This window comes from Natrix helvetica, assembly GCF_964273705.1.
Source record: "Natrix helvetica genome assembly, chromosome: 3".
Classification (NCBI taxonomy): domain Eukaryota; kingdom Metazoa; phylum Chordata; class Lepidosauria; order Squamata; family Natricidae; genus Natrix; species Natrix helvetica.
This window is the reverse complement of record NC_138549.1, coordinates 122,635,084-122,661,424: the sequence shown is the minus strand read 5'-3', so window position 1 is coordinate 122,661,424 and position 26,341 is coordinate 122,635,084. Positions and strand designations below refer to the sequence as shown.

Genomic DNA, 26,341 nt, shown 5'->3' with positions numbered 1-26,341 from the left:
AAACTTTAACCTGCAAAACAAAAATATATAAAATAATTTGAGCTGAGCCCCCCTTTACGGAGCCTCGCACCCCCCCTGGGGGGCCCGCCCCACTATTTGAGAAGCACTGCATTATATAAAGGTAGAGCTGCAAATTGATTCACCATCATCTCTCTCCCAGATTAGCTTTTGTCAGTCAGGTCTTAAATCTGACAGAAAATGGTTTTTTTTTTGGGGGGGGGGAGCAGGATATTGTCTAGCTGTGATTGTCAGTAAGGTAAAACAAGTCATTAGTGAGAAAAACTCCACAAAGAGTAATGACTGGTAGTGTCAGACTTAACATTGTTTGCCAAAGATAACGGCATTTTGCAATCAAGATGTATTATGTAAATGTCAAATTTTATCATGTACTAGGAGGGCTCTGCTTCCGAATTGTTTAGAAAGGTGTACAATGGCACTTCCCCTTCTTCCCCTTATTACATTTTTGTATCTTGCAGGATACTTGGAGATAATTCCACCTTCTTTTTAGAATACTCTGGCATGGTTAATGAATTAAAAGATCTAGTCATGGAACAGATTCTTTCTTTCCTTTACATTAAAACAGTGCTTCTAATTGAAGTCCACCTCTTTTATCCTGTACAGTGGAAACAAAAGTACCCATCAGCAGTTAATACTGAACAAGGTAGCACAGTCTTATCAGTTTTAATAATATTGACATGCAGAAAAATGGCTTCGAGAATAGAATTTAGGAACAACATTTAGGAAAGGAAAGAGCTTTTCAAAGAAACTACATAACACATAATAACAGCGATGTGTTTTTGACTTAGAGAAAAAAACATCAGAAAAAGCACCAGAAAATGAAGAACTAACAATGCAGCCTTTATATGGGTCAAGTTATATACTCAGAGAATTACTAATAAGTAAAAGCTGGTTTAAAGAAATCTGATTGGTTTTGTGTTAGCTCAAAATCAAAGCAGCATCAGGTATACTTAGTACCTGAGAAATCTACAAGGAATGCCAAACTTCTCTGATGATGACAGTGCCAGACTGATACTATTGCAAATATTTACATGATCTGTAAGATTTATTTAGTTAGAAAATAATGAACAAATAAAATCAAGTTCTGCAAATCCTCCTGCCATTGATACAGATTATTTATTTATACAGATAATCCATACACTATTCATTTGCTTAATTGGCAATTGACCTACATTGATATTGTTCATAAATTATTTTTTACTATGCATGAACGATTAGTAATCCAATTTTTGCAAATTTCTTGGAGAATGGAGTAATTCATGTATTTTGTGCATGTTGAATAAATGACTGGAAACAATGAAATCTGATAAGAGATGCATTTTGAATATTGATGATTATTTGAGATCATGCCTTAAATATATACAGTTCTCTGTTAATAATAAATGAGACAAAATAGAATTTGTGAAAATAATAGTTAGTAAGGAGTGGCATGGAAATGAAATATTCAGCTCCCTTGGTTATTGGTATATTGTGCCTTATGTTTTTATTTTTCTAAGCCTGGAAATGTGGTCATTTAGTCTTTCGATTTTCATGACATGCTCCTACTTGTCATTCTAAGCATGTATCTAATGATGTGACCGTTCATGTTCTAAATGTGGTTGATAAGGAACTTTCTGTGCAGGATGTCTGCTTCTTCATTTATACACGTGAGCTTCCTGGCTGACTACTATGGCGGGGGGAAAGGGCTAACTAGGCTTTTGGTCTGTTCTAGGAAGACCTTATGTCAGTTACTGTTCTTAACAGTCTTATCAATAGAACTTGTAAGATAATGCTCCATTTGAATTTCATTTTATGAAATTATTAATGCTGTTTAAGAAGCATTCAAAATATTATAGGTGGCATTTAATGATTAAGCAATAAATTTATCAATATCAATTACTGCCAACTTCTTTCCCAATCAATTTGTCAGTGGCCCTCCATGGGGGAAAATAGAATGATTAACTTGCATATTATTATAAAACACTTCTGACTGATGGTAAAAGTAGGCACTCACAACGAGGAGGGCAGCCCCAAGAATAGTGCTTTTACTAAAAAGGCCATTCCCTGGTTATTTTCCTGGGCAGACAATTTAACTATTCCTTGCTTATAATAAAGTAGCTTCTCTTGAGATGTGAAGCTTCAGAATCTGGAACTCACAGCAGTCTCTCTGCCCATCAACTGTGCTTTGAGCTGTTTCTGGTATAGCTGCCCCTTATCTAGCTTTTACTCCAGTGGCTGAATCAGCAAACCAGCAAGCATTCTCTTGAAATTTATATAGGAAAATCACAGCTTTATTTAGAGATAGGCATTCTTAATTAACTATCTCCAATAAAAATAAACTTGTTCTGACACTTGTACCTCTCAACATTGTATTTGCTGGATTCTTGCCTTATCCTTGTGTGGTGATGAATACCCTTAGCACATGAGGTCACTACTGCTCATTAATCCTCCTTCAGTAGCGATAAGGTTGCTGACACCCTCATTTTAGATCAATTTGAGAAGTCTACCAAAGATTAGCTCTTTGATATATATGTCAGATCATTTGTTTGGGTTTTGAGAGAGGTCTATATTTGTTCATGGTCATTCAGTGACTTAAATTATCGACAACGGCCAAGGACATTAGAAGGGAAGTTGTTTCTGAAATCATCTATTGACACTGACTATTATCATACATACCATACCATACCATACTTTATTTCTCTCTTTATTTGAAAATTAATAAGTGAGCATGGTGGCTCTCATCAGGCCAAAATTGCTTTTTGCTGAATCACCGGTCAGATATCTGGCTAGTGAACAGGACCAAATTTCTCCTCTCCTTGTATGTTGTTGCCTTTTTTTCAAATTGTTCACTGTTATCCTGCTGCACAAAGAGAACTGCCTTTACGAAGTTGCAGAGCCCGTGGGCATTTTGGGATCTGTGCCAGTGTCAGATCCATATATGGTGTATCTGCTGCTCTTAACAGATCAGCGGATGCCATTGAAGATTGCTGAGCGTTGCTTGTTTCAGCCACTGCTGCCTGGCAGAATGGCTTATGGGGGTTATAATAGCTGCAACTATAGTAAGGTTTTAGTGTCCCAAAGGTGCTTATCAAAGCGGCACAATTGTTGAATGCTCATTTGGAAGAGATTTTATGGTTGACAAAATGAACATTTGGTAAGCATTCCATTTATTCTCCCACATGTGTTACCATTCCTAATACATCCAATCACCAGCTTTATTCAACTTCAACCAAACTTTTCAAGGCAAAAACAAGGCAGAATTTGATATCATTTGGTAAAGATTTTTTTAAAAGTTGTATTAATTAAAAGCTGGAGCAATCTAGTTGATAGTAACCATGTTACCTTCATGTGAAATTTCATATGATTTGAATTAATTATATTGACTAGGTGATAAGAGTATTATATCTATAGCAACTGTGTTGTGTTAGCCAAAGCCCAAACAACCACATTATTCCTTTAAAAAAGTTTAAAAAAACAATGGCATAGTATATAAAAAGAAAACAGGAACCAAATAACAGCTAACTAAACCAGATCTAACCGAAGTGTAAGAAAAACTCAAACAAAAAAATCCATAAGAAAAAAAGGGAATGTTATTAACAATAATAATTACATCTGTATGCTGCTCCTGACATTTCATCAATGCAATAAAGTAGGGAAAGTAAAGATTTCCCCTTTTTCATGATGGGAAAGTAAAAAAGTAGAGGTTTCCCCTTTTTCATGATGTCTTGAAGTTTTGCTTGTCCCCATGCTCAGTTAAGTTCCTTTTTGAACATCAATTTTAATTAGAACTAGAAGGTGATCTAACAACAGCAGGCTAGATATAATGCTCACTAGATTCAGATCACAACAAAACTGCCCTGAAGCAAAAGGAAAGTCTGACATACGTCCACTAATGTGTTTTGAGATTATTGGAACAAACCCATGGTTGTCATGGAGTATATACACCCCGTGGCTTTCCCTGACCCAGCTTCCAGGCCGTGAGATTGAATTTCCCATCAAGTGGAGGAACTTCAATGCCAGCTCTAGATTGAGAAACTCGGATAGGGATCCAGGTGGGCAGCAGAATGCTTGGTTTGTCAAAAGGATAGTTAGTTATATATTGTACTTCCAGCATAGAGAATTGGAAAGCCAGCCCCTATTATACTTATTATGAAGAACGGTTACAGGAACTGGGCATGGCTAGTCTAGTGAAGAGAAGGACCAGGGGAGACATGATAGCAGTGTTCCAATATTTGAGGCGCTGCCACAGAGAAGAAGGGGGTCAAGCTATTTTCCAAAGCACCTGAACACCAGACAAAGAATAATGGATGGAAATTGACCAAGGAGAGAACCGACCTAGAAATAAGGAGGAACTTTTTGACAGTGAGAACAATCAACCAATGGAATAGCTTGCCTTTGGAAGTTGTGGGGGCTTCATCACTTGAGACTTTCAAGAAGAGATTGGACTGCCATTTGTCAGAAATGGTATAGGGTCTCCTGCTTGAGCAGGGGGGGGAGTGGACTAGATGACCTATAGGGTCTCTTCCAAATCTGTTAATCTATTAATATTTGGATGAATAGTATTTTTTAAAATCCAACCATAATAACTTATTAAATGAGGATATTCCAAATTATCCACAAGTTTGCCAAATCTTCATACAACCCTTTAGTTGTGAATAAAAATAAAATTCAAAGCATCTTATTTGCTGTATAGCTTTCAGTAATTCATTGAGAATCTGCTCACTGTTGCCCGCTTTCATGAGATGAGAGAGTATAGAGGCCTTCAGGCACTGTTTGTCTGTTGCTGTACCTGCAGTCTGGGATATCAACTGAATTGTAAGTAAAAACAAAGTTAGGACTTCCAAGAGATTAAAGGCGCAAGATAATAGCTTTACAATTGTGTTCATAATGAGTTTTTTTTTTCATCCTTCCATTAGAGGAAGCAATAAGGTCAAAATACATACACAGTGGTATACTTGAAAATAAAGAGCATCAAAACCTCAGTCTTCAAATAAAAGTCATAATTTTGATAAGGAAAATCAAAGAGTCTGATCATCCCATAAAAACTTTCTTGAGGCTGGGTTGGGGCAAGACTGGGAGCTCACCCAATCATGCAGTACTTGGGACTCAAACTGCTCAACTTCAGTCAACATGCTCAGCATCTTAATCGCTCAGCCACTGCGCCCCTTAATATTTCACAACTTCTTGAAAATACTTTACAACTATTAATGTAGGAGTCCCTCCAAGAATATGTATCAGCCTTGAAACAGAGCTTCACAGTGGACTATAATCACCTCCAGTTCCTCTCCATTCCATTGTAGTGTTTTACTGATTGAAAATATGGGAGACAGTAAATATAGTTTCTAAATCTTACATCAATTCAGTTGCTGGGGAACATGTAGATTTGGAAATTGCCTGTTATTCAATATTTCTGTTCTTGTTCCTTTCAGAAGATTAAGCTGATTTATGTTTGCAAGGTCAAGCACCAGGATCTGTCTCTACAATCCTGTGGAGAGTTCTCCTTTTAGAACTAATGGCCTTGTTTGGGATTTTCTGTCATAGATGCCATACTAAATCACAACAAGGGGAGAATGATGTTATTTCACAGAATTGCTGTCCTAGTGAGCAACAACCAGGCCTAAGCCATCCCATTCTACAGTAGAAAAACTTGACCTGTTAAAAAGCAAGTCACATTATAAACTGTGAGGCAAGTTGGAATCTTGAGTTTCATTTTTTAAAAAGATTCCTTTGAAATCACAAACATCTATTCACAGGTGCATCCACATACCCACACAAATTATTATCAGAGTTTGTTCATTCCTTCAATCCCGATCCATTTATGATGTCCAGACAATACTCTGAGTACAGACAACTGCTAATCAAGCCATATTCTTTATTTTTTATCTGGCAGCAGAGTCACCCTCCCCAGCTCAAAGCCTGCTGTTTGGGGGAATACCTATTATCATTTTCTTCAGTCCTGGCTGGTATTCCCTTTTTGCCAGGAGAATGCGGGTGAGGTTTCATTGTGGTCAATAACTGTTTCCTTGTTGCTTGGACAAACAGTAGACTTCTGTATTTAGTGTGGTTAGGGTTTTTTCAAGCCCCTCTACAATCTACACTAATCGTGGTGGTGCAGTGGTTAGAATGCAGTACTGCAGGCTACTTCTGCCAGCTGCCAGCATTTCGGCAATTCAATTCTCACTGGCTCAAGGTTGACTCTGCATTCCATCCTTCTGAGGTTGGTAAAATGAGGACCCAGTTTGTTGGGGGCAATATGCTGACCTTGTAAACTGCTTAGAGAAGGCTGTCAAGCAGTGTGAAGGGAAATATAAGTCTAAGTGCTATTGCTATCTCCAATCTTTTTCAGAAGGAGTTACTGGCTGGGATTTGGACTGGATTAGCAAATTCATAAAACATATTGCTCTGACATTGACCCAGTTAAATATAAAGCTCAGCGCCCTACTTCATGTACATACGGAATGAGTGATCAGATACATATTTCTTCTACCTTCTCCACTCTAGCCTGGATCCCCATTATCCTATCAGTCTCCGCTGACCGATTGTTACATCCTTGCATCACCTAAAATGATAGATTATAATGGATATGAAGAACCCCCTCTTCTTTAAACAATTTTCTGGGTAATCAGGTTGCACCACAAGGTGGATGCTTTGAGCCCACATATAGAAGTAAAACTAGTGGGATGAAACTCAACGTTTCATTTTTCACTGCATTCAGCCTCCAAATGTAAACAAAAATTAAATTTTAAACGAATAGTAAAGGCAGGGACCTTTGGTGTCTTCACTGCGGGCAGCTTGTAGTAATCACATTGTCAAGACGACACTCTCTGCTGCTGGCATACACAATAAATATCCATACTTAGAAGGTGATTTGTCTTCCTCTGTGATTGCCTCAGTTTCAATATGATCGTTCCCGTTTTATTTCCTCACTTCTGTGCTGAAATAAAAGATAAGGAAGCTCCCAAAAGTCCATTCCTTCAAAACAGCCGTAGCTTTTTTTTCATGCTGTCATCGTATAAATGGATGGTTTCCCAGTAAGGTGGGGAAAAGTACATCTCTTTTTTTGACAAAATCCTACATATTTTAGACAGTGTCTGCTGGCAGAAAGATGAGCTGGCCTCTAGTCCTGCTGTAAATTAACTCCATTTGCTGGCTAGCAATCTCCGAGCTTCTTGGTTGAATGCTGTCTGGAGATCTTTGCTGTTCCCAGCAGCCACATGCATAGCGAGCCAGTGTTGTGCGTACTAATCTTCTCCTAATCTAGCTCGGTGGTGCCTTGTGCTGCAGTGTCAATCATAGCCACATTAGACTCTTCTTCACGCCAGCTTCAAGTGGCTGCTGCAAAACTGTTGGCTGCTTTTCAGTTCTTGTCAGAGCCATATGTTGGATATCCAGGTTTTTTTATGCGGGTTCTGTCTAAGGCTCTTGCAGAACAGATGTTTGTGTTGAGCAATATACTCGAGAGGATTTTCCGAAGCTCTCTTCTTCTTTTGCCAGAAACACCTACCTCTAGTTTTCAGGGTTGCTTGTATACTCATTGCTTCTCCTTTGAGAGAGGGAGAAGTACCCTGATTGGGAGGGAACGTATATTTATTGTTTGTCGCATTTGTCTGTCTTTCATACACAACCATTATGACTGTATTCATATTATTTCCCCAAACCATGTTTGTCATGGAACCATCACATGTAAAATACCTACTGGTAAATGCTTCAAATATATATGGATATCAAAACAGAAGGTATTTATAATCTAAAGGATTTGATAAACTGAAAAAAGAAATGAGAGGGAATTGGAAAGCAAACAAATTCTAGCATCCATTCTTAAAACTGTATATTTAAAAATATGAATTTTTAAAAAGTAACATGTTCTGGATAGTGTGCTCTACCTTTAAGTTCACACCCACGCACACACCCACGGTCTTACTGTCTTGATCTAGCAAAAGAAGTCCAAACATGCTCCACTTGGAAACAGTGATTTGTGAAGGAATCCCCAGATATCAAACCATATTTTGATGATAATTGTAATTAGAGTTACTAAACTTACCAAATCATCGAAAGGAAGAAATATTTGTACAGGAATGTGCACAAAGCCAATATAAAACTAATGACTGAGGAGTTTTTTTTTTAAAAAAAATGTGATTCTGGGTTTGAATATGGTTACTTTCACCTGTGAAAATCCTTTCACAGAATTTGATTGTCTAAATGCAGCAGTCAGCTTTAGAATATAGAATAACAGAGTTGGAAGGGACCCGGGAGGTCTTCTAGTGCAAACCCCTGCTCAGGCAGAAAATCCTATACCAGGGGTGTCAAATTCAAGGCCTGGGGGCTTCGTATGGCCTGCGGGGCGCTTAGAAATGGCCCGCGGGGCCACCCTGGAAACTGCAAAGGAGTGCCCCGCGGTGCCTCTGACAGCGAAAACAGAGCTTGGGAGGGCCACCCAAGCTCCGTTTTCACTGGCAGAGGATTGCAGGAGGCTGTTGCAGCCGAAAACAAAGCTCAGGAGCCCGTTTTCTCTGGCAGAGCACTCGAACCACCACAAGAATCCCCAACATGAGTGATGTTGAGTTGGCCATGCCCATCCCGGCCTGCTGAGGTCAAACACAACCCTGATGCAGCCCTCAATGAAATAGAGTTTGACACCCCTGCCCTATTTGATTTCAGTCAAGTGGTTGTCCAGTCTCTTCTTTAAAACATCCATTGTTGGAGCATTCAAAACTTCTGGAGGCAAGTTGTTCCACTGATTAATTTGTTTGTTCCTTTGTTTCTTTTCCTATGTGTATAATACATGGCAGACAAGTCCAGAATTTCAATGTATCCTGTTTTGTCTGAACTAGGAAACTCTGGATATTTATTTTGGATCAAGCCAAGGTTTTAAATTTCCATTCATCATATATAACGTTGCTTATTTTCAGGCAAATAACATGGTTTCCTTGCTTGGGCAAAAATTAAAAACTTACTGATGCCTTACATTAATTGCAGCTAAAGATAGCAAGATGAGTAACCAAAAGGCTTGTACATATCATAGTTGAATAAATCAATTTTTAAATGTTCAAACTAAGCAACAGTTGTCCGTAAATTTATGGGTAAAGCCATTGCCTTCATTTTGGAAATGGTAGGAGTAGTGACATATCAGACCAGCTGGCATTTGGAAAATGCAGTGATCTTTTATTTGATGAAACAGATTACTTTGGTTTGATTTACATATGGTGCAAATGCAACCTCAGTTTGTGGCTGAGTTCATATATCAGTTCAATCAGTGATGTGGCAAGTTATGTGAATCCAACTACTGCAAGTTTTTAAATTGCTTTTTTAACATGTTGTGCAAATCAATATACTTTTTCTTTATTTAATAAATAATGATTAAACAAATAATAGTATAGCATAATGTAGGAAGACCAGTGGTGGGTTGCAGGTGGTACACCCCAGTACGGGCGTACCGGATCCTGCCCGGAGCACCAGATACTGTTCCGGTACGGTGCTCCGGAGGGCCTGCCTGCCCGCCTCACACTCCTTACCGGTGCTTTATGCTGTTGGCACTTACACGCATGGCGCGTACAGCACCTGCCCAATGCTGTGCGGAGCAGCTGGAGCGTCACGGAGGTTTGTAGAAGCATCATTTGACTCCGGTCAACTGTACCAGTTGGAACGGAATCCGGAACCCACCATTGAGGAAGATCTATATATAAGTAGCAGCACGTTTTGGGATCAAGTGCTTTTTCCTCCCCTTTCATTTTTTTTGGTACCTGGATATAAAAAGTTATTGTTCAAGAATTTTCTGGTTCTCATGCTAAGCCAACCAAATCATCTGAGCATCCAACTGCTCTGGGTTTATACCACCAGGAGACATGGGGGACCTGACATCTGTTAAATGTAATGGATAATTTAGAGTGGTTTACTGAGGCTGAATCTCTAGATGATGTTCCCTACTGGTTTACCAGATGAGAAGGATTATTGAGTTGGGGAAAAGATTTAACAAGGATGCCAACTCCCCTCTCTATAATCCCTTAGTAATTGCTTAGTTAACTATCAGAATAGCCAAATGAGATAAGAAGATAGTTTGCGATTCCCCACAGCGTATGCACACCAGTTGCCGAGAAATGTATTATTATTATTTTTGTTATTATGACACTAACAAAGTATATAATTGCAGTCACTTAATTAAGGGCAGTGATGAAACTGAGGTGACTGGGCTAGAAAGGAGTTAATTTGAAAACAATCATTGTCTGTCCATTTCTTCTGCAGCCAGGTGGGGAAATGTTGGTGCGGAGGGTAGGGGAAATGAGATTTTAAAATGGATAAATTTTATTCAGACCTGAGAAAAAACAGGAAAAACTGCCTTAAACTGAGAAGACTGGGCGTGTTAATACTTTTAAAAATATTACAGTTCTTTTAAAAAATGTTAAAAGGCTCAGGAGCATTCAGGTTAAGTATTGGAAGAAGAATGTTGTCATGCCTGCACCTGAATTAAGCATCCATGGGAAAAAATGGTTTTTTTCTTCATAATATTAGCCTTAGGCAACTATTCATATTTTAAGATTTGCTAAGTATTTAAATGAAAAACGAAGGATTCCAGAGCCATTTTACCACAATTCCAAGGATCAAAACTAGGTAAAAGTTTATGATTAGGATCTGGAAAAATGATATGGTGGCATGACTTTTTTTTTAAAAAAAAATATCTGGGGAAAGATAAAACAAAAATTATCAGACTGTTCAAGGAAGGAAAGAAAAGTTTAGATATCAGAATAAATGTAAAGACCAATTATCTATTGTCTGCAGAGGGCATATAGCTCTCGGATCATTAATTACGATAAACATCTGGAAAAGGATTGATTTACAGAAGCAAGATACGTTTCAGAAATCTCCAGCCCCAAAACTATCTCAAGGTTTTGAACTAGCCTATTCTGATGATGTCACTGACGGAAGGTGCTTATGACCTTTAGATACTAAAGAAGTTAAAATGCAACCTTGGCAATAAGCCTTGGCAATAAAATCATTACCCTTCCCAATCTGAATTTCAATCTATTATAACCCAGAGGAATTTTCAGACATATACACTCCATTAATTGTTGGGAAACATTTATCAATCCAAGAACTGCTTCAGCCATTGCTTACATTTAAGAATACATTGTTAACATACAAACTGCCTACTCTGATATTCACAGCTGGCCACTTTACATGCCAGATAGGCACTGAGAGAATCCACCTTCACAAATGAAGCATGGCTCTTGGTCATATACATTCAGATTGCCTCAGCCCCTCCCTTGACTGGAGAGAAAAGCTTTTGGGTTCTTTTTAAAATTGAAAACCAGAACTAGAAAATGGATCTCACAGGGAAATCTATGAGTGAAACAAATGCAGCAGATATGCCCTAAAAATCTGGGGGAATAGTAGAACGTTTACTTTGAAAATTTGCTAGTAAAATAGAAACAGACGGCCAATGCAGTCAAGAATTTCGGTTAGATTTTTTCCCCCTACTGTGCTGCTAAGTCCAATTGAATTATCTTTTATTTCTCTGTTCAAGAGCAGGAATTGTATGTTTTATCAAGCCTTTTTATTCATACCTTAGCCTGTTCATGAACAAAAATAATATTCTCCTTTGACCAGAGGTGTCAAACCCACGGCGTCATGGTAACGTCACATGACGTAGCAGGACATTTTCCCCCTTCACTAAACCTGGCATGGGCAGCGCATGATGTATCCGGCCCACGGACTGGGAGTTTGACAGCCCTGCCTTAGACTATTGTTGTAATTTGTAAAATCATATGAAAATATTTTATGGCTTTTTTTATAAGGAATTTGCTAAAATCACTCTATTTTTGCAGACCAATGCTATCTTACATTTCGTTTAAATGGCTTTTTATTGTATCTGGACAATTCTGGAAGTCTATTCTTTTTTTTTTTTAATGTTGTACAATGTAATACTTAAAGTTAGTATTTGTCTTTTTATCCTTTTCAATGAAATTTAATTTTTTTTATCTCTGATGAGATTGGTATGGCTCCCAAGAGGAGGCAACAGGGCCGAAACATTTAATCATATTCTTCTAGACCAGTGTTTCTTAAAGTGTGGTCTTAGAACCCCTGGGAATATCTCAAGACCCTTTCAGGGATCAAAATTATTTGCCAATCCATGTTGAAAAAAATAAATTAATTAAAATCCTATCAAACAATCATGAGATGCTACAGCGACAATGAATGCATCCATTTTAATTTTTAATATGGCAAATATTTAAAAATAAACCCATATAAAAAACAGCTCTTTTGGGTTCTTCCTTAATTTTAAAAAAATGGGAAGAGAAAAAAATTAAGAAGCTGCATAGCCAGGAGGCTGCAGTATTGATAATCTTCTGCTTGTTGTCTTTTAACCTCTAAATCAATAGAAAAGCTGCAGAGATTGTGAGATCCCTATTTCTCTGTGACACTGGAATTAAAGGCTGGAAGTCAGAAGGAGAACATCCTGGAAGATAGATGTAGGCAGTAGAAATTACTGTCGCAAAATGGTCAGGATATGAAGATGTCTCCTTGATCTAGAGAGAAGAATTTTCAGCAGTCTGGATCCAGCATCCAGTTGCCTTTTCAGACAGAATGCCTCCCGCTAATTCACAGAGCCGCAGTTTGCCATTCCTCTTCAGAAACCTGACCCCAAATTCTTGTTTCTAAGGAAGTAAAAAGTACGAAGAAGTGGCCAAAATATATATATATCTGATGATCCAAATCATCTTGTATCTGGAATCAAAGTACATAAAATCGTATATTCTGCTTCTTTTGAAAATCTTTATACATTGAAGCTTGCAAAAATGTAAATATTATTCAAAGTTGCCTGTGCAAATCGTATTCTATGATTGTATGCTCTTAAATTAGGCCATTTGCTTTCTAGAATGAAATAACTCACAATATAAACAATAATGCAGTATGAATCTCAAATACTTTTATGCTTAATGAGAGGGCATTAAGAATGGCCTTATGGATTCATGCATGTTCTGAATAATCCTGGTACCAGAGAAAAGGCTTTCCACCAGGTTTCTGACTGTAATCAATCCCATTCCTAATAGAATTTGTTAGATAGAAAACAATCCTATTTTTTAAAAAAAATAGATAAAATCTCAGAATCACATCCATCCACCCCACAGCCCATTATGCTACTGTTGCCTTTCAGAGACGTTTCTGATAACAACCTTTTAGCTTCTATTACTTTTAGGAGTTAAGGAATTTAAGAAGTTAGGTATTGTGATATTTTTCTCCTCCACGAGGATCTAGATATAATCTAGGGTTATAATACTTAGTTTTGAAATTACAATTTTCAAAACAATTTATTGCCTGTCAAGGGGTGCTGTATTTGACAGAGCGGATTTTATTCCATAGAACTGAAAGCAAAGAGCAATCTTTTTAAAGTGTTCTAGTGCTTCTGGTAATCAATTAAAAACAGTATTAAATGTGTTTAATGTTGTAATTTGAATGCTTCCCCAAAAGATAGCTTTATTGAAATGGTTGTCAACCCTGAAGTTGGCTGAACTGTGGCCATTTTTCTTTTTGTAGTTTCTAGGGAGGGTTTTTTTCTCACTGCTTCAGGGCTGACACAGCCTGGAGCGAAGGGACCAGGAAGTGCGGTTGTAGAGATTAGCTGGGTGTTGTAGTCAAAATAAAATTATTTCCCCTGGGAATCAAGGACGTTTGTGCAGGTGTCCGCAGGGTGGAGACTGAGGTCATCTTGCAACTGGGCTATATGTTGATTGGACTATATGATTGAGATTGGGGGGGAAGGGGAGTGATAAAGTTTTATTTTTAATTGTGGGGAAAAACATCACCAACTTAGAGCCGGTTTTCCACCAGGAATATGCCAGTTTGATATGTCCTAATAAAATGTTCTTTGAGAAACTTGCTTGCTTCGGAGTTCTTATTGAACTGGGATGTATTACTTGGAACCCCGAGAGTGGTACTATTAAAAGAAAACTGGTTGATCGGATTGGTGGGCAGATATGATTTCAGCCTTGGTCACTTGAGTCAAATATATGCCCATTGACTTTGCTTTTTTGAGTGTGTGGAAATCCCTCTGATTCTGTGCGGACTTTCCTTTTAGAAACTGAATTAACTAGCATTGGAAGAACTGGGTAGAAAGTGTAGTTTCTCTCTTAAGGAGGTTGTTTCATTTGATTCTGCTGATGCCTTAGGCTGGTCTCATTGAATGGTGTTCTCCTTTCAAGTTTGGTGAAAAAGGTGGTGGTGGGGGGACAGTTTATAATTGCTGCAGATGCAAATTACTTAGAGCTAGATGTCATTTTCAGACCTGATGGATAAAAAAGCTGTTTAAAAGCTGTTAAGCTTTTGTGAGCCTGTGAAGTCTTTTCATAAATTAGCAATAAGCATTGGTGACAATATATGCTTCATAGATTCAGGGAACTGCCAGAAGCATCTCTTATCTCTGTTTCTCTCGCTGTGTCCCCTACAGCCATTTCCATTACACTAATGCTACTTATATGCTGTTCACTACTGGGCTGCCACAGTCTTGGTGCCTCCTTGCTGTTCAGTAATATATTTTCTTCTAAACTTGATGGTTAGTCTTGAGAAGCAGTAAAGATAGAGGTTGTTATTTTTCAGCAAATTGAGTGTTAGGTTCAATTATATAGAATGAAGGGCATATCAAATGAAGTCCCGTTTCCTTCACCATTCCAATTAAATTATTGGAATTTGTTTAAAAAGTATTTTGATGGTAAATTCACTTTAACAAAATCAAGTAATTCAGACAAACTTAACTTGGGATGATACGTATATAGCATTAGCTACCTATTAGCTCTAGAAATTCTAGAGCCGTGGTGGCACAGTGGTTAAAATGCAGTATTGCAGGCTAACTCTGCTCACAGTCTGGAGTTTGATCCTGATGGGCTCACGGTTGAATCAGCCTTCCATCCTCCCGAGGTCGGAAATATGAGGACCCAGATTGTTGGGAGTGATATACTGACATTGTAAACCCCCCCCCCCCCAAAGAATGCTATGAGGAAATGTGTAAGCCTAAGTGTTATCGCTATTGTGAAAGATAGTACATGCATTTATGTAGCTTAAGTTATGACATAGCAAGCTTGGAACTTCAGAACATAAGAAAATGAATTATTGAGTGAAAGGCTACTTACTTCAAGATATGCATCTTACAATACCAAGCATGTGCCTGAAGATGCTTCTTCATTATTTAAGTATAATTTTAATTTTATATCTGCGTGAGTCACTAAGATTAGTTTTGGAGCGAACATCTTTGGCTCATGGTCAAAGTCCCCGGGAAACAAGCAGAGTTGCATTCCACATTTATGAGACTAGGGTAAAAGTGAATCCTGACCCTTCAATTGATTTATTTTGTCCAATATGTCAGCTGCCTGGATAACAAATCCAAAAGTACTAGCTACTCAGCTTACCTTAAGAACTCCACATTTATATTTCACAAGCCATGTTATTGTGGGGAAAAATGTTTTGGGTAAAAAAGAAAGGTTTGCCTACTAAGGCTATTTTCAAATACTATAAAGATGTCCTGCATACCAGAAAGGGTAATACTGAGCCAATACGGGAATATAGATGTTTATCACACAGCTTTTTTTTCCCCTTACAAGGCTGACTGTAGCTTGTTGTGAGACTGGTTTAGAATAAGAAGCAGCTCAGAAAGGGGAGTGGGGGACACACACAAATAATTGCTGACCCCCCTGATCCAAAATCCTGCTGATTTCAAGATCCTGCATAATTATTTCAAAGTGAAAAAATGAGGGGAAGATTGTATCGCTGATCCTTCATATCATGCATTCTGTACCTCTTGTTCCTGAAATTTATAGTTTCTATTGCATTGACTCAAAGCTGGTGTCATGTCCAACTCTGTATTAGTCACTGAAATTAATTTTAGAAAAGAAAAAAAAATACTTTCCAGATTGAATTGCAGCAATTGTAAGGTTGGAAAGCCACCAAGAATACTGGGGTGGTGGGGAATCTTTGAATCTGACTTTATGAAAGAACCTATGACAGTCCTGCTGTCATGTTTTTACTTTCGAGATGGATGGCAGAATCTTAATAGGATTTGAAGAACAGCCATCTCCAAGGTAAGGAACTAGAGGCCAAAACAACTTTGGTAGTCCTATCCTGATGTCACTTCATAAAGACTAGCGCCTGCCTTTTAAAAACAAGTATTCTTTAGAATTCAGAGCTGTCAATCTCTTGTACTGGATAGAGAGCTCTTACTATTGTGGGAGGTTTCAATGACTTCTCCATTGCGTTATAGCTCTGTTTCAGTGCTGCCAATCAGTGTCTCTTAGTAAAACACTCAGATAGATGTGATCAAGGCATCTGTAATTAGGAGAAGCAAAGAATAGTAAGTATTTTTCTGACTTGAATGGATTTGTGAATAGCAGTTTGCCATAAAAGAAATTAAGACGTTCTTCTTAAACATGCTAATCCTATCTTGCCATTTCCCCTCGTCTGTAGTGACAATTGTCTGAGCTTAATATTATCTGACGTTAATATATTTGGACAAAGAGTGACTGTAGACTCATTTCAGTGGTGGGTTCCGGATCCCAGTGCAATGGGGCTCGGCGTCCACCACATGAACGCTTGCACATGCGCGCATGCGTCCTTATCTCCTGCGACACTCCAGCTCCTCGACTGAGCATCACGCAGGTGCTGTGCGCGGAAGCGCCAAAGAGGTCAAATACCAGTAAGGAGGGCGGGCAAGTGGGCCCTCCGGAGCACCATACCAGAACAGTACCCGGTGCTCCCAGTAGGCATTGGTACACCCATACCAGGGCGTACCGGGCGTAACTCACCACTGAGTCATTTGTATATTATATGCCCTGCATTTACTCATACTACTTCCTGTCAGAATAAGCAGAACACAGGTATGAAAGTCTGAATCAAATAAATTAAAGACACAAGATAAAAGAAAAAGACACAGAAGTAGTTTATACTAGCACTATTCATTATTCCTCCCCATGTCCCTGCTTCCATCATGTTAATACACTGACTCATACATGACCTTTTATTTTTTAAACTTCTCTTTAAGAATCTCCCGGTTTCATTCAACCACAATCTTTTCCACCTCTCCCTTCAACAGTCTCTATCTCTCTTAATAAACATCATCCTGCAGAGAATCTATTTCTATCCAGACCTCATTATCAAATGAAATAGATCTAGAATATCATACAAAAAAACCATTTCTTTTAGCAAATAAATTTACAAAAAGTGGCATTATTGCATATAACTTGCTATATATTCAGGACACATTTTTTTTTTTCAAGAATGTTACCTTACCAACTATATCATATTTGCCTTAATGTAATTTTAAACATTGGTAATTTTATCTGCTGCTTGCATGCATGCATACATCCATACATCCATACATATATACATACATATATGTACAAATATGCAAACACACAACTTTGCTAAGAACAGATAAAGTCTTATCATTTTTCAATTTTGCATGTCTTTTGTATGTGCATGTGCATATGCATATACATATTTTGCAGAACCTTTTCGGCTGCTGGTAGTCATGGGACTTAAGTCACGCATGTTGTCAAATTCAGAAGAACAGCAATTCAGAGTAGTCATCTTCTCCAGCTTCTGAGATTTGAATTTCTTCTGCCATTATAATGGTCATAAATGTAGTTACAAACCAACAAAATCCAGCATGTGATTAGCCATTGAGTGATCTAAGTGCCCATGCATTCCCCCTCCAAATTTCTATGGACTTTCACATTGTAGAAGTTACAATTCTGCCAACAAAAATAAACAGAACTCCGCCAACAAAAGGAAGACCTGATAGGATATCACTTCTATTTTTATTAAGACACAGAATAAATAGTAGAGACAGACAAGGGGCGTATATCCCTAACATTATTCTATAATGGTACACTTTCTTTTTTTAGAAGAGGATGTGGAGAACTTTGATGTAACAAATCTGTCTCAAGATGTGCTGCAAAGCATCGAAGCTGACAGCTTTTGGTGTATGAGCAAACTGCTGGATGGGATCCAGGTAGGACATTTGTCTGTACTGACTTGCAGGTCTCCAGGAGACCTCTTCCTTGGATAATTCAATCTGTGCTACTCCCAGCCACTTCTGCTGCTTCATTATCACCCAGTATGGATAATGTGGAGTCTGCACTTCCATAATTTTACTTGCTTTGGCCTCTACACTGAAGGCAATGTACAAAAGCCAGTGCACTCCATCCTTTAAAAAAGAATTATTCGGTTATCTAAATACTATGTCTCCCAAATGTTCCATTTGAACCATGACAATATATTACTATTCAGTCATTTGTTTTATAATTCATTCTATATTTGTTTAATTCATTCTGGATTTGTTAGTTCTAGAGAAAGAGAAGGAATCACATGGATATTGAAGCAGCATTTTTTAGTCCTTGAAAATCTGAATAATGCTTTCCTCTGTTTAAATTCCTGTAGTTATTACAAATGTACAGTCGGACATGTCTTCACAGCTCTAAGGGCTAGAAACATAATGTAAAACTAATACAAAATTCTCAGGAAACTTAATTGAATTCCTAGTTTAACACTGTGAAGGTTTGACCATGATGTGCAAAGCTATATTCAAATCAATACAACGTAGCTCAATTTGATCAGAGACACCATCATATAGACCATAAAATGTTTGATGTACAAATAGAGGTTATTTATCCACATACATTTTTATGTGTGTGGATACGCAAGTGGACTACTGAGGGAATTTTACTGCTTTTGACAGGAACATGCTAACCATAGTAGCTGTTTAAATTTATATTATTTTAATGTGTTCAAAAATAGAATTTTTGAAATTTTTGTAGGGTATCTTTTTTTGTAATGTACCTTTAATTTTGAAGATATTCTATAGATAGGAAATAATGTCTGTAATTCATGGAGAACCAGGGTTTCCAGAATGTCTTATAACCAGATGAAATCAGAGGTTTCTCCTATTTGTTCATGCCGTGTTGAATAAACAAACTGAGAACATCAGGTTGTTATTTTACAGGCAGTTAAAGAGGGCAAGAAATGGTTAATACCCAATTCTCACCACCATTTTCTATTGCATATGAACATTCCATAAGGAGCATATCCATCAGATATGTCCCAAATATCAGAAATTTATGGTAGAGTCTACTGGATATATACAGCTTCATATTTTATTTCTGGCATTTTTGGAATGCTCTGCTTGAAAGCCCTGGAAAACCATTTTCAATAACTAAAAAAGGTATAAACCTGTTTGCTGGTCTTGCATCCTCTTAAACACACAATATATCTTTGCTTCAGGACAATTACACATTTGCACAACCAGGGATCCAAAAAAAAGTCAAAGCACTGGAGGAACTTGTCAGTCGTATTGATGGTAGGTGAATTTGAGTTTGACATCTGCAACTGAATTGTAACACTCATGGATTCTCACTTGAGAGAAAAACATAGGGTGTGGAAAACAAACAGTTGACATGAGACCAAAGTCATAGGCTCTTTTTTCTCAATTGTCTTAGGTGGCAATCAGACTGGGATGTTGATTTCCATAAGGCATGTTAGAAATAGAATACTCTTGGGAAGAAAGGGTGAATAGGAAGTCATAAGACTCGCAAGAAGAAAAATTAGCAGAAAAAGGGCTAAAATGTATAAAATGTAACTAAAAAGCATTTTGTATGGGCAGCCCCCCTCCCCAAATGACCACATTGATGATAGGTTTAAAATAATTGCCATGTCCACAGCTCTGTATATAAGACTTCAAGAACTCAAGCATTTTAACTTTTCAAAATTCTAATGGGAAGCTATTAGTGTGGGGGCCAGTGACAAAAAACAGCAGTTTCTCATATTCAAATAGAATACAGTAGAATATATGTAGCTCAGAGTTGATCTGTGGAGTCCTTAGTGCAGGGTGTCCAAACTTGGGAACTTTAAGACTTGTGGACTTCAACTCTCAGAATTCCCCAGGCAGCCATGCTGGCTGGGGAATTCTGGGAGTTGAAGTCCACAAGTCTTAAAGTTCCCAAGTTTGGACACCCCTGCCTTAGTGCTTTCTGAGTTTTGCTATTTGTAGATATTTGATTACCCAACTATGTAACAACATCAGTGCATGTCAGTATGGGATTTTTCCCTATTTACCTACAATAGCTTGCCTTTCCAATATTGTTGGTGGAAATATAGCTTTTTCTTTGTTAGTTTCTTAATAGAAACCGGACAGAAAAACAGAAGCTTTTCACATTCCCCATATCTCAAATGCAAGCTAAGTATCCTATCTGAGATGAAGGGACCAGATGGATAGGAGTGGGCAGCCCTGGGGGGACATGGTGGGTCAAAACCAGCATATTGAATTGTACTCAGAAATAGAATAGATACAGCAAGCAAAGATACTGTTTCATGGAGGTGTGATTTCTGCTAAAGACGGCAAATGGATCAAATATTTTCCATTTGCAAATAAAATGTCCTGTTTCAGAGCAGGTACACAGTCACTTTGGGAAGTATGAAGTGGAGTACTTGCAGTTTGCCTTTCGCTGGATGAACAATCTCCTGATGAGGGAGCTTCCTCTCCGCTGCACCATTCGCCTTTGGGACACTTATCAGGTACGAGTACCTGGACGACCCCAGTTCTTTGTTGGAAGCCTGCCTTGATAAAAAATGGTGCCATTCGACTTTACTCAGGTACCTTTTCCTAGCGATAATCGTACATGGAAGCAGGCAGTAATTTACTCAGATCACTCATTTATTTATTCATTGGCTTTATTTAGCCAGCCATCTCACGTTTGTAAATCTGGACAGCTCAAACGATTAAATTAGCAAGAGCAAAAAACTGTCAAAACAATTACAACAAAACCATTAAAAATGATTAAAACAATTAAAGTACTATAAACAAACAAACAAAAAAACCACATGAAAGTGCATTCAGACTCTTAAACACAAGGCAACTATTTTGTGTGCTCCATATTTCTGAGTGGCAAAACCAACTTTTCAAGGCCTTCTTGCACATAACTTACATGTACATCCACTACAAAATGTAGAAAAGCAGTGAGAAATAAGGCATTCTGATAACAGTGGTTGTAACCCCAAGTGTTGTGTTCTTTTCAGTCTGAGCCTGAGGGATTCTCTCATTTCCATTTATATGTCTGTGCTGCATTCTTGATTAAGTGGCGGAAAGAGATTCTGGATGAAGAGGACTTCCAGGTAAATCATCAGCAGCTACCACATTTAGAAAAAAGGATGCAGTGTAATTATCCTGCTGGAAAGCGTATTTATTTCAGGGAAGAGAATAGAATGAATATGTACAGCAGTGTTTCTGGTCTGTGATTACAGGCATGAAATCACTTTACCCAGAGATGCAGACATTTTCTCTGAATGCTTTACTAAAATATTTTCCACAGCTGTAATGTCTGACTTTGCTACATTGTAAGTAAAGCAGGAAGGAGAGGTTTTGTATTTTAGGCTTTGACCCCAATCCTGAGATGGTATTGTTCAATACTGCCTGAATCAGATCCCGAATGACTATAGTTCATATTGAATTGAATGTAGGTTTTGAGATTATTTTGGTCCAGGCTGCATGCGTGGTTTTGTGTTTTATTGTTTTTATGGATGTTTTGATTTGGTATGTCTCCCAGAGTCCATTGAAGTTGGGCCACGATAATACATTTGAATAAATAAAATAATGGAATAGCATTGTAATGCTACAAAAACATAAAAGCACTTTTGCACATTTAACGTCAAGGTCACGTCTCTGAGCTGTCTTTTTTTCCTCATTTCAGGGCCTTCTGATGTTACTACAAAATCTACCCACCATACACTGGGGCAATGAAGAGATTGGACTCCTCCTTGCTGAAGCCTACAGACTAAAGTACATGTTTGCAGATGCTCCCAATCACTATCGTCGATAGGTAGTCGAGTTTTGCCTTCGCTTCTCATTGTGCTGGCACAGTTTCAATCACTGTGGCATTCGATCACCTAAGCCCTCGGACACACTGACCAGGAGCCCAATCTTTGCTGTAAAAACGCTCCCATCAGACTTCTGTCTTCACTTTTGTGTGTGCCTGCCTGCCACTCCATGTGTGGACGTGCCACTCCAGAAACCATTAGTGTCCTGCTGTGATGGTGGCCTGAGCTTGGATGGAAGTGAAATGAATAAACAGAACTTCTGAATGCCCTCCAAGTTTCAGCCTAGATAGTCTTAAGTTTTGCAGCCTCTTGTTAACCTGGTAAGCACAGACAAACTCATGCACTTCCTGTTTGGCCTGTTTTTTTTTTCCTTGTTTCCCCCTGTTTCTTCTTCGGCAGTTGTTTAAACTCCCCAATGAAGATGCCTTACCAAGAGTCCTGCCCAAGAGAAGGCAGTGCTGTTGAACACAAGACACTCTCAGGCCTTAGCTTCACTCTGCATGTCTGAAGAAATGAGGCATTTCAGGCATTAACAAAAGACATATATACTCCATCTGCATGCTGCCACATTCCTCTTGTGCAGCATCTCTGTGTAGGATGGTCACACACATTGAAAAGGCTGTTTAGTTCATGCACAACTCAGACAATACAAGTGAATAAAACAGAACGCCACCTGTGATTGTTGGACTGCCTAACCTGGTATGTGCACTAAACGTAGGGGAGGGGGGGAGAGCTGTGCTTTTTCTCCCCCTTCTTTTTTAGAAAAAAAAAACCCCTTTCTGTGACAATGACACTCCTGTAAGGCATTATATGTAAATTGTGTTCTTGTGTATATGGGTAAAGGTTGTACAGTATGAGTCTTCTGTTTGTAGCAGATATGATTTTATATTTATAATCTGCCTTCCTGGTGGGCAAATGCTACCTAGGTTACAAATAACAATGGGCCTCCTGCTTCCTCTGTCCATCAGGTTTTGAAGCTGTCAACACATCTGCACTAGCACATTTATTCTTCCCCAGAATGCACATTTCATTTTTATCAGGAAAAAAAAAAGAAATTGACTCCAAAGCAGAATGACATTGCATGACCTCCAGTGCCAAGGAATTTGAGGGTCTGAAGAATTTAAAAACTTGCTGCTGAACCATGAATGTCATGGGATTTTTTTTTCCTGCAGGATGCCTGCACTTCCCAAACAGCACTTGAGCTTGCCCTTGTGGAAAGCAGTTTTCCTCCAGCTGTGGCAAAGCACATTGCTATGGCCATGCCTTTGACAAGGTTTGTGTCCTATTCTGTATTTTCTGGATGTTTATGCTCAGCTCTACCCACCCTTTCTCCAGGCAGAGACCTCTTCTTTCAAGGCGCCAACCTCTTTTGGGGAAACAGAAGCTTTAATACCAAACCCACTTCTTCTCTCCACTACTATTGCAGTGTGATTTCCAGTGAAAAAAGGAATATATATATATTTTAATTGACTGGTTTATGCAGGCAGCAGTACAATCTCATTAGTGCCAAGCTTTGACCTCTGAGATCACATTTGTTTCCATAGGCTGAATTCTTCAGATTGTGCAGGCTGACTTTGGCTTGTCTTATCAAACTTCCAACTGCATCCACCTCATTTTGTTTTTCTTCTTGGAGTTGGAAAAGGAAAAGCAATCTCCTGTGTTTTTTTTTTCCAGTGAGGGCGTGGGGGGATATTTGAGGCAGAAGAACACAAGATCCTTGCCATAATTCAGATACCAAGCAGTGTTTCTCAAGTTGCTTTCCTAACCGGAAATTGCTTTTTCAGGCATTGACTGGATTTTCCTTCGTAAGTGTGTATGTGTGAATTTGTTGTTTCCATTCAGACGACAACCTGGTGGTCATTAGTTTAAGATGACTGATTAAAAAATAATCCTATTTGTGTCACCAGTCTTTTCTTCTTAGGATTTCATGAGGTTATTAATGAAGCTACCAGAATCATCCTCTCTCTATCCATTCTGAGTGGCTTATTTTTGGTGAAATTTTTCTTTGAAAAATCTTCACTCTAAGCTTTCTCCTGCTTGTGATGAAAATTCCTCTGTATAAACTACAGAATATTGCACATTAGATGCACAACACACAGACTGCATATGAATCTACAAAATCTCTTCAGAGCACCCAACCAGGCAGAAGCCAAAATATTTCTGCTTCTCAGTATTCATTGACAACTCTTAAAATTCACGTTGGGCCAATTTCTATCAGGAAAAGTATCTTCTTTAATCATGTTGCTTCATATAAATGTTCCTTGTCTGATACTATGGAAAATGCAAAGTGCCTTGTTTTTTTCAGTCCCTTGCCAGAATTATTTGAATAGTGACCTGACACCATTTTTAAGAATCAGAGAAAATCTGATTTCTGCCAATTTCATAATTTAGCAAAGATCGGGAATATTTATGAGTAGATCTCTGGGTAGTTAATCGTGCATTCTACTAGTTCAGCAATACCGAGCGTACGCTGTAAACACCATTAAGATCCCTGATCAGTACTAACTTTTTGTATATAAGAAGATTTGCATCCATGCAAGCAGGTAAGTCTGATGAATGCCGTGTGAACAGGTAGTTTCCCCCAGAATTATGGTGGTTTTTTTTTACATTTTGCTTTAATTTGGGGAATGTCTGAATTCTGTTAAGATCTAAATGTAAGCAAGAAAATATCTCTTGCCTGAAATTTAGCCTCCTCCTCCTTTCTCTTCCAATGGGATTACTAAGTGGAAGAAAACTGGGTTTCAAAGGCAGCGGCTTTTGTCCGTCCACACAGTCTTATCAAAAATCCTGCCTGATTCTGAGCTTCTGTAATATGCAACAGCCTAAACTGGCTTCAGAAAGTTATGCTTAACATTTTCACTGAAAGCAGTTCTACATTGCTGGTACATTGCTACAGCATCTTTCAATAGATCTCGAAAGAACCTTAGAATGAAGGATCATTCCTTTCTCAGGTTACCCGTTAATGGAGCCGTTACTCTTGCAATGGTTCATTAGATTGTGGATTTTGTTGCTCAGGCTTCCTGGTCTGAGCTAAAGATGATCAAAGATGATAGGAAGAGTCTGCATTCGACATTGTTTTGATTCTACACAACAAATACAGGAATTACTACGCAGTGGTAAGTCTTATTGTATTGCCCACTGCTTTTTCCCACTGCCCATTAGCCAGAGTAGCTTTTATGTACTGTACATACAGACATACAATAGATATAATTACAGCATAAATATATTTTTAATCTAGAGAAAAGTGCTCCTAACTATGATGGGGTATCATTCTATTTTTCATGCAGTCAGGACTGGGCACAGTGGGTCACTCAAACTTTCTCTCTCCCACCCTAAGTTAATTACTATTAAAATAAAAAGTTCATTGGACTGGAACAAACGTAATTACTTTTTGGGGAGCCTAATTATCTGCATTTATTGCCAGTGCTTTGTTGTAATTGATTGCTAATGGTCTGCTTCACTCTGGAATTATCTAATTAATACCTCTACCAAGAAAAAAACAGATTCTATTTGAACATGCAAGTGTCATGTGGTATTGATTGCAGTTGGCTTCATTTGGGTGCTTCAACTGTATTCCCTTTGTTTTACCCGAGTGCCTTCTTGGAGTAGTCTACATTCCTAGTCTTGGTTGCCTTGCCATATTAATGTCAGTAGACCAGCCGGATGCCCTCCAGGGATCATCTTTTTGTAGGCCACCCACTTAGAAAAGCTGTGTTATGCTCTGTTTCTGCAGTACAACTTTTTTGTTGCTGAAAGCAAATCCACAGCTATGATGCTGTAGGCTTTATGTCTTGTTCACAAATGTATGTATCTAAGCCGATTTCACACTTCACTACTCAATGTGTTGCTTAAATATATGAGCTGATGCCCTTGCTTTTGAACAAGGATAGGAATGCTTAGTTTCTGGGGCCTAATTCATGACGGGTCATTTATTTTTGCAGGTCTTCAGATGGCTCGGTGGTCATCAGATGTTAATGATTCACATGGTTACAAGGTGCAGCAGCCATTAATACATCTGTTACTTTTTGATTGGTCTTAAACCAGTTAGTTTATAGCCTATATTGGTGCTTTTTGTGGATTTTATCTTGCTATAGATAAATGTGCTCTTTTGGAAAACAGTTATAATAAAATGCCACACACAAAGGGACTACATAGAAAAACCTTTTTTTTAAAAAATACCCTCTTAATTTTGAAAAGCTGCTTGTCCAATCATTAACAATGGTTAGAACTAATAAAGCTATATAGAATATTCCATGAGAAAGGAAATCATGCCAATCACACACACGCTATCTGTAGTAAAATTTGAGAAAAGCTGTTGTTCACATATATGCCTACACCCCCTGCATCCTATTTTCTTTCTGGGTAAGCAATGTTATACAATCCAGACAAGGTATAAAAAATAATCTGCAAATTAAATCCAAAGCATGCCATAAGAGAAAAGAAAGGGAATCAGAAAAATGGAATGTAAAATTTGAAAGGTACCTTAGGAATTATC

The 26,341-nt window shown here is 38.2% G+C and overlaps 1 protein-coding gene across 1 annotated transcript in view; it reads left to right on the top strand.

Annotated features, from left to right (window-relative positions):
• The window catches only part of TBC1D22B (TBC1 domain family member 22B), a 41,252-nt gene extending 17,517 nt beyond the window's left edge, over positions 1-23,735 (top strand). Inside the window, exons 9-13 of the mRNA XM_081949058.1 lie at positions 17,883-17,989; positions 19,258-19,333; positions 20,420-20,547; positions 21,049-21,144; positions 21,720-23,735. Of these exons, the coding sequence (XP_081805184.1) occupies positions 17,883-17,989; positions 19,258-19,333; positions 20,420-20,547; positions 21,049-21,144; positions 21,720-21,848 (536 nt within the window). The 3' untranslated portion in view covers positions 21,849-23,735. The remainder of the gene's footprint in view (positions 1-17,882; positions 17,990-19,257; positions 19,334-20,419; positions 20,548-21,048; positions 21,145-21,719) is intronic.
• The last annotated feature ends 2,606 nt before the right edge of the window (positions 23,736-26,341 follow it).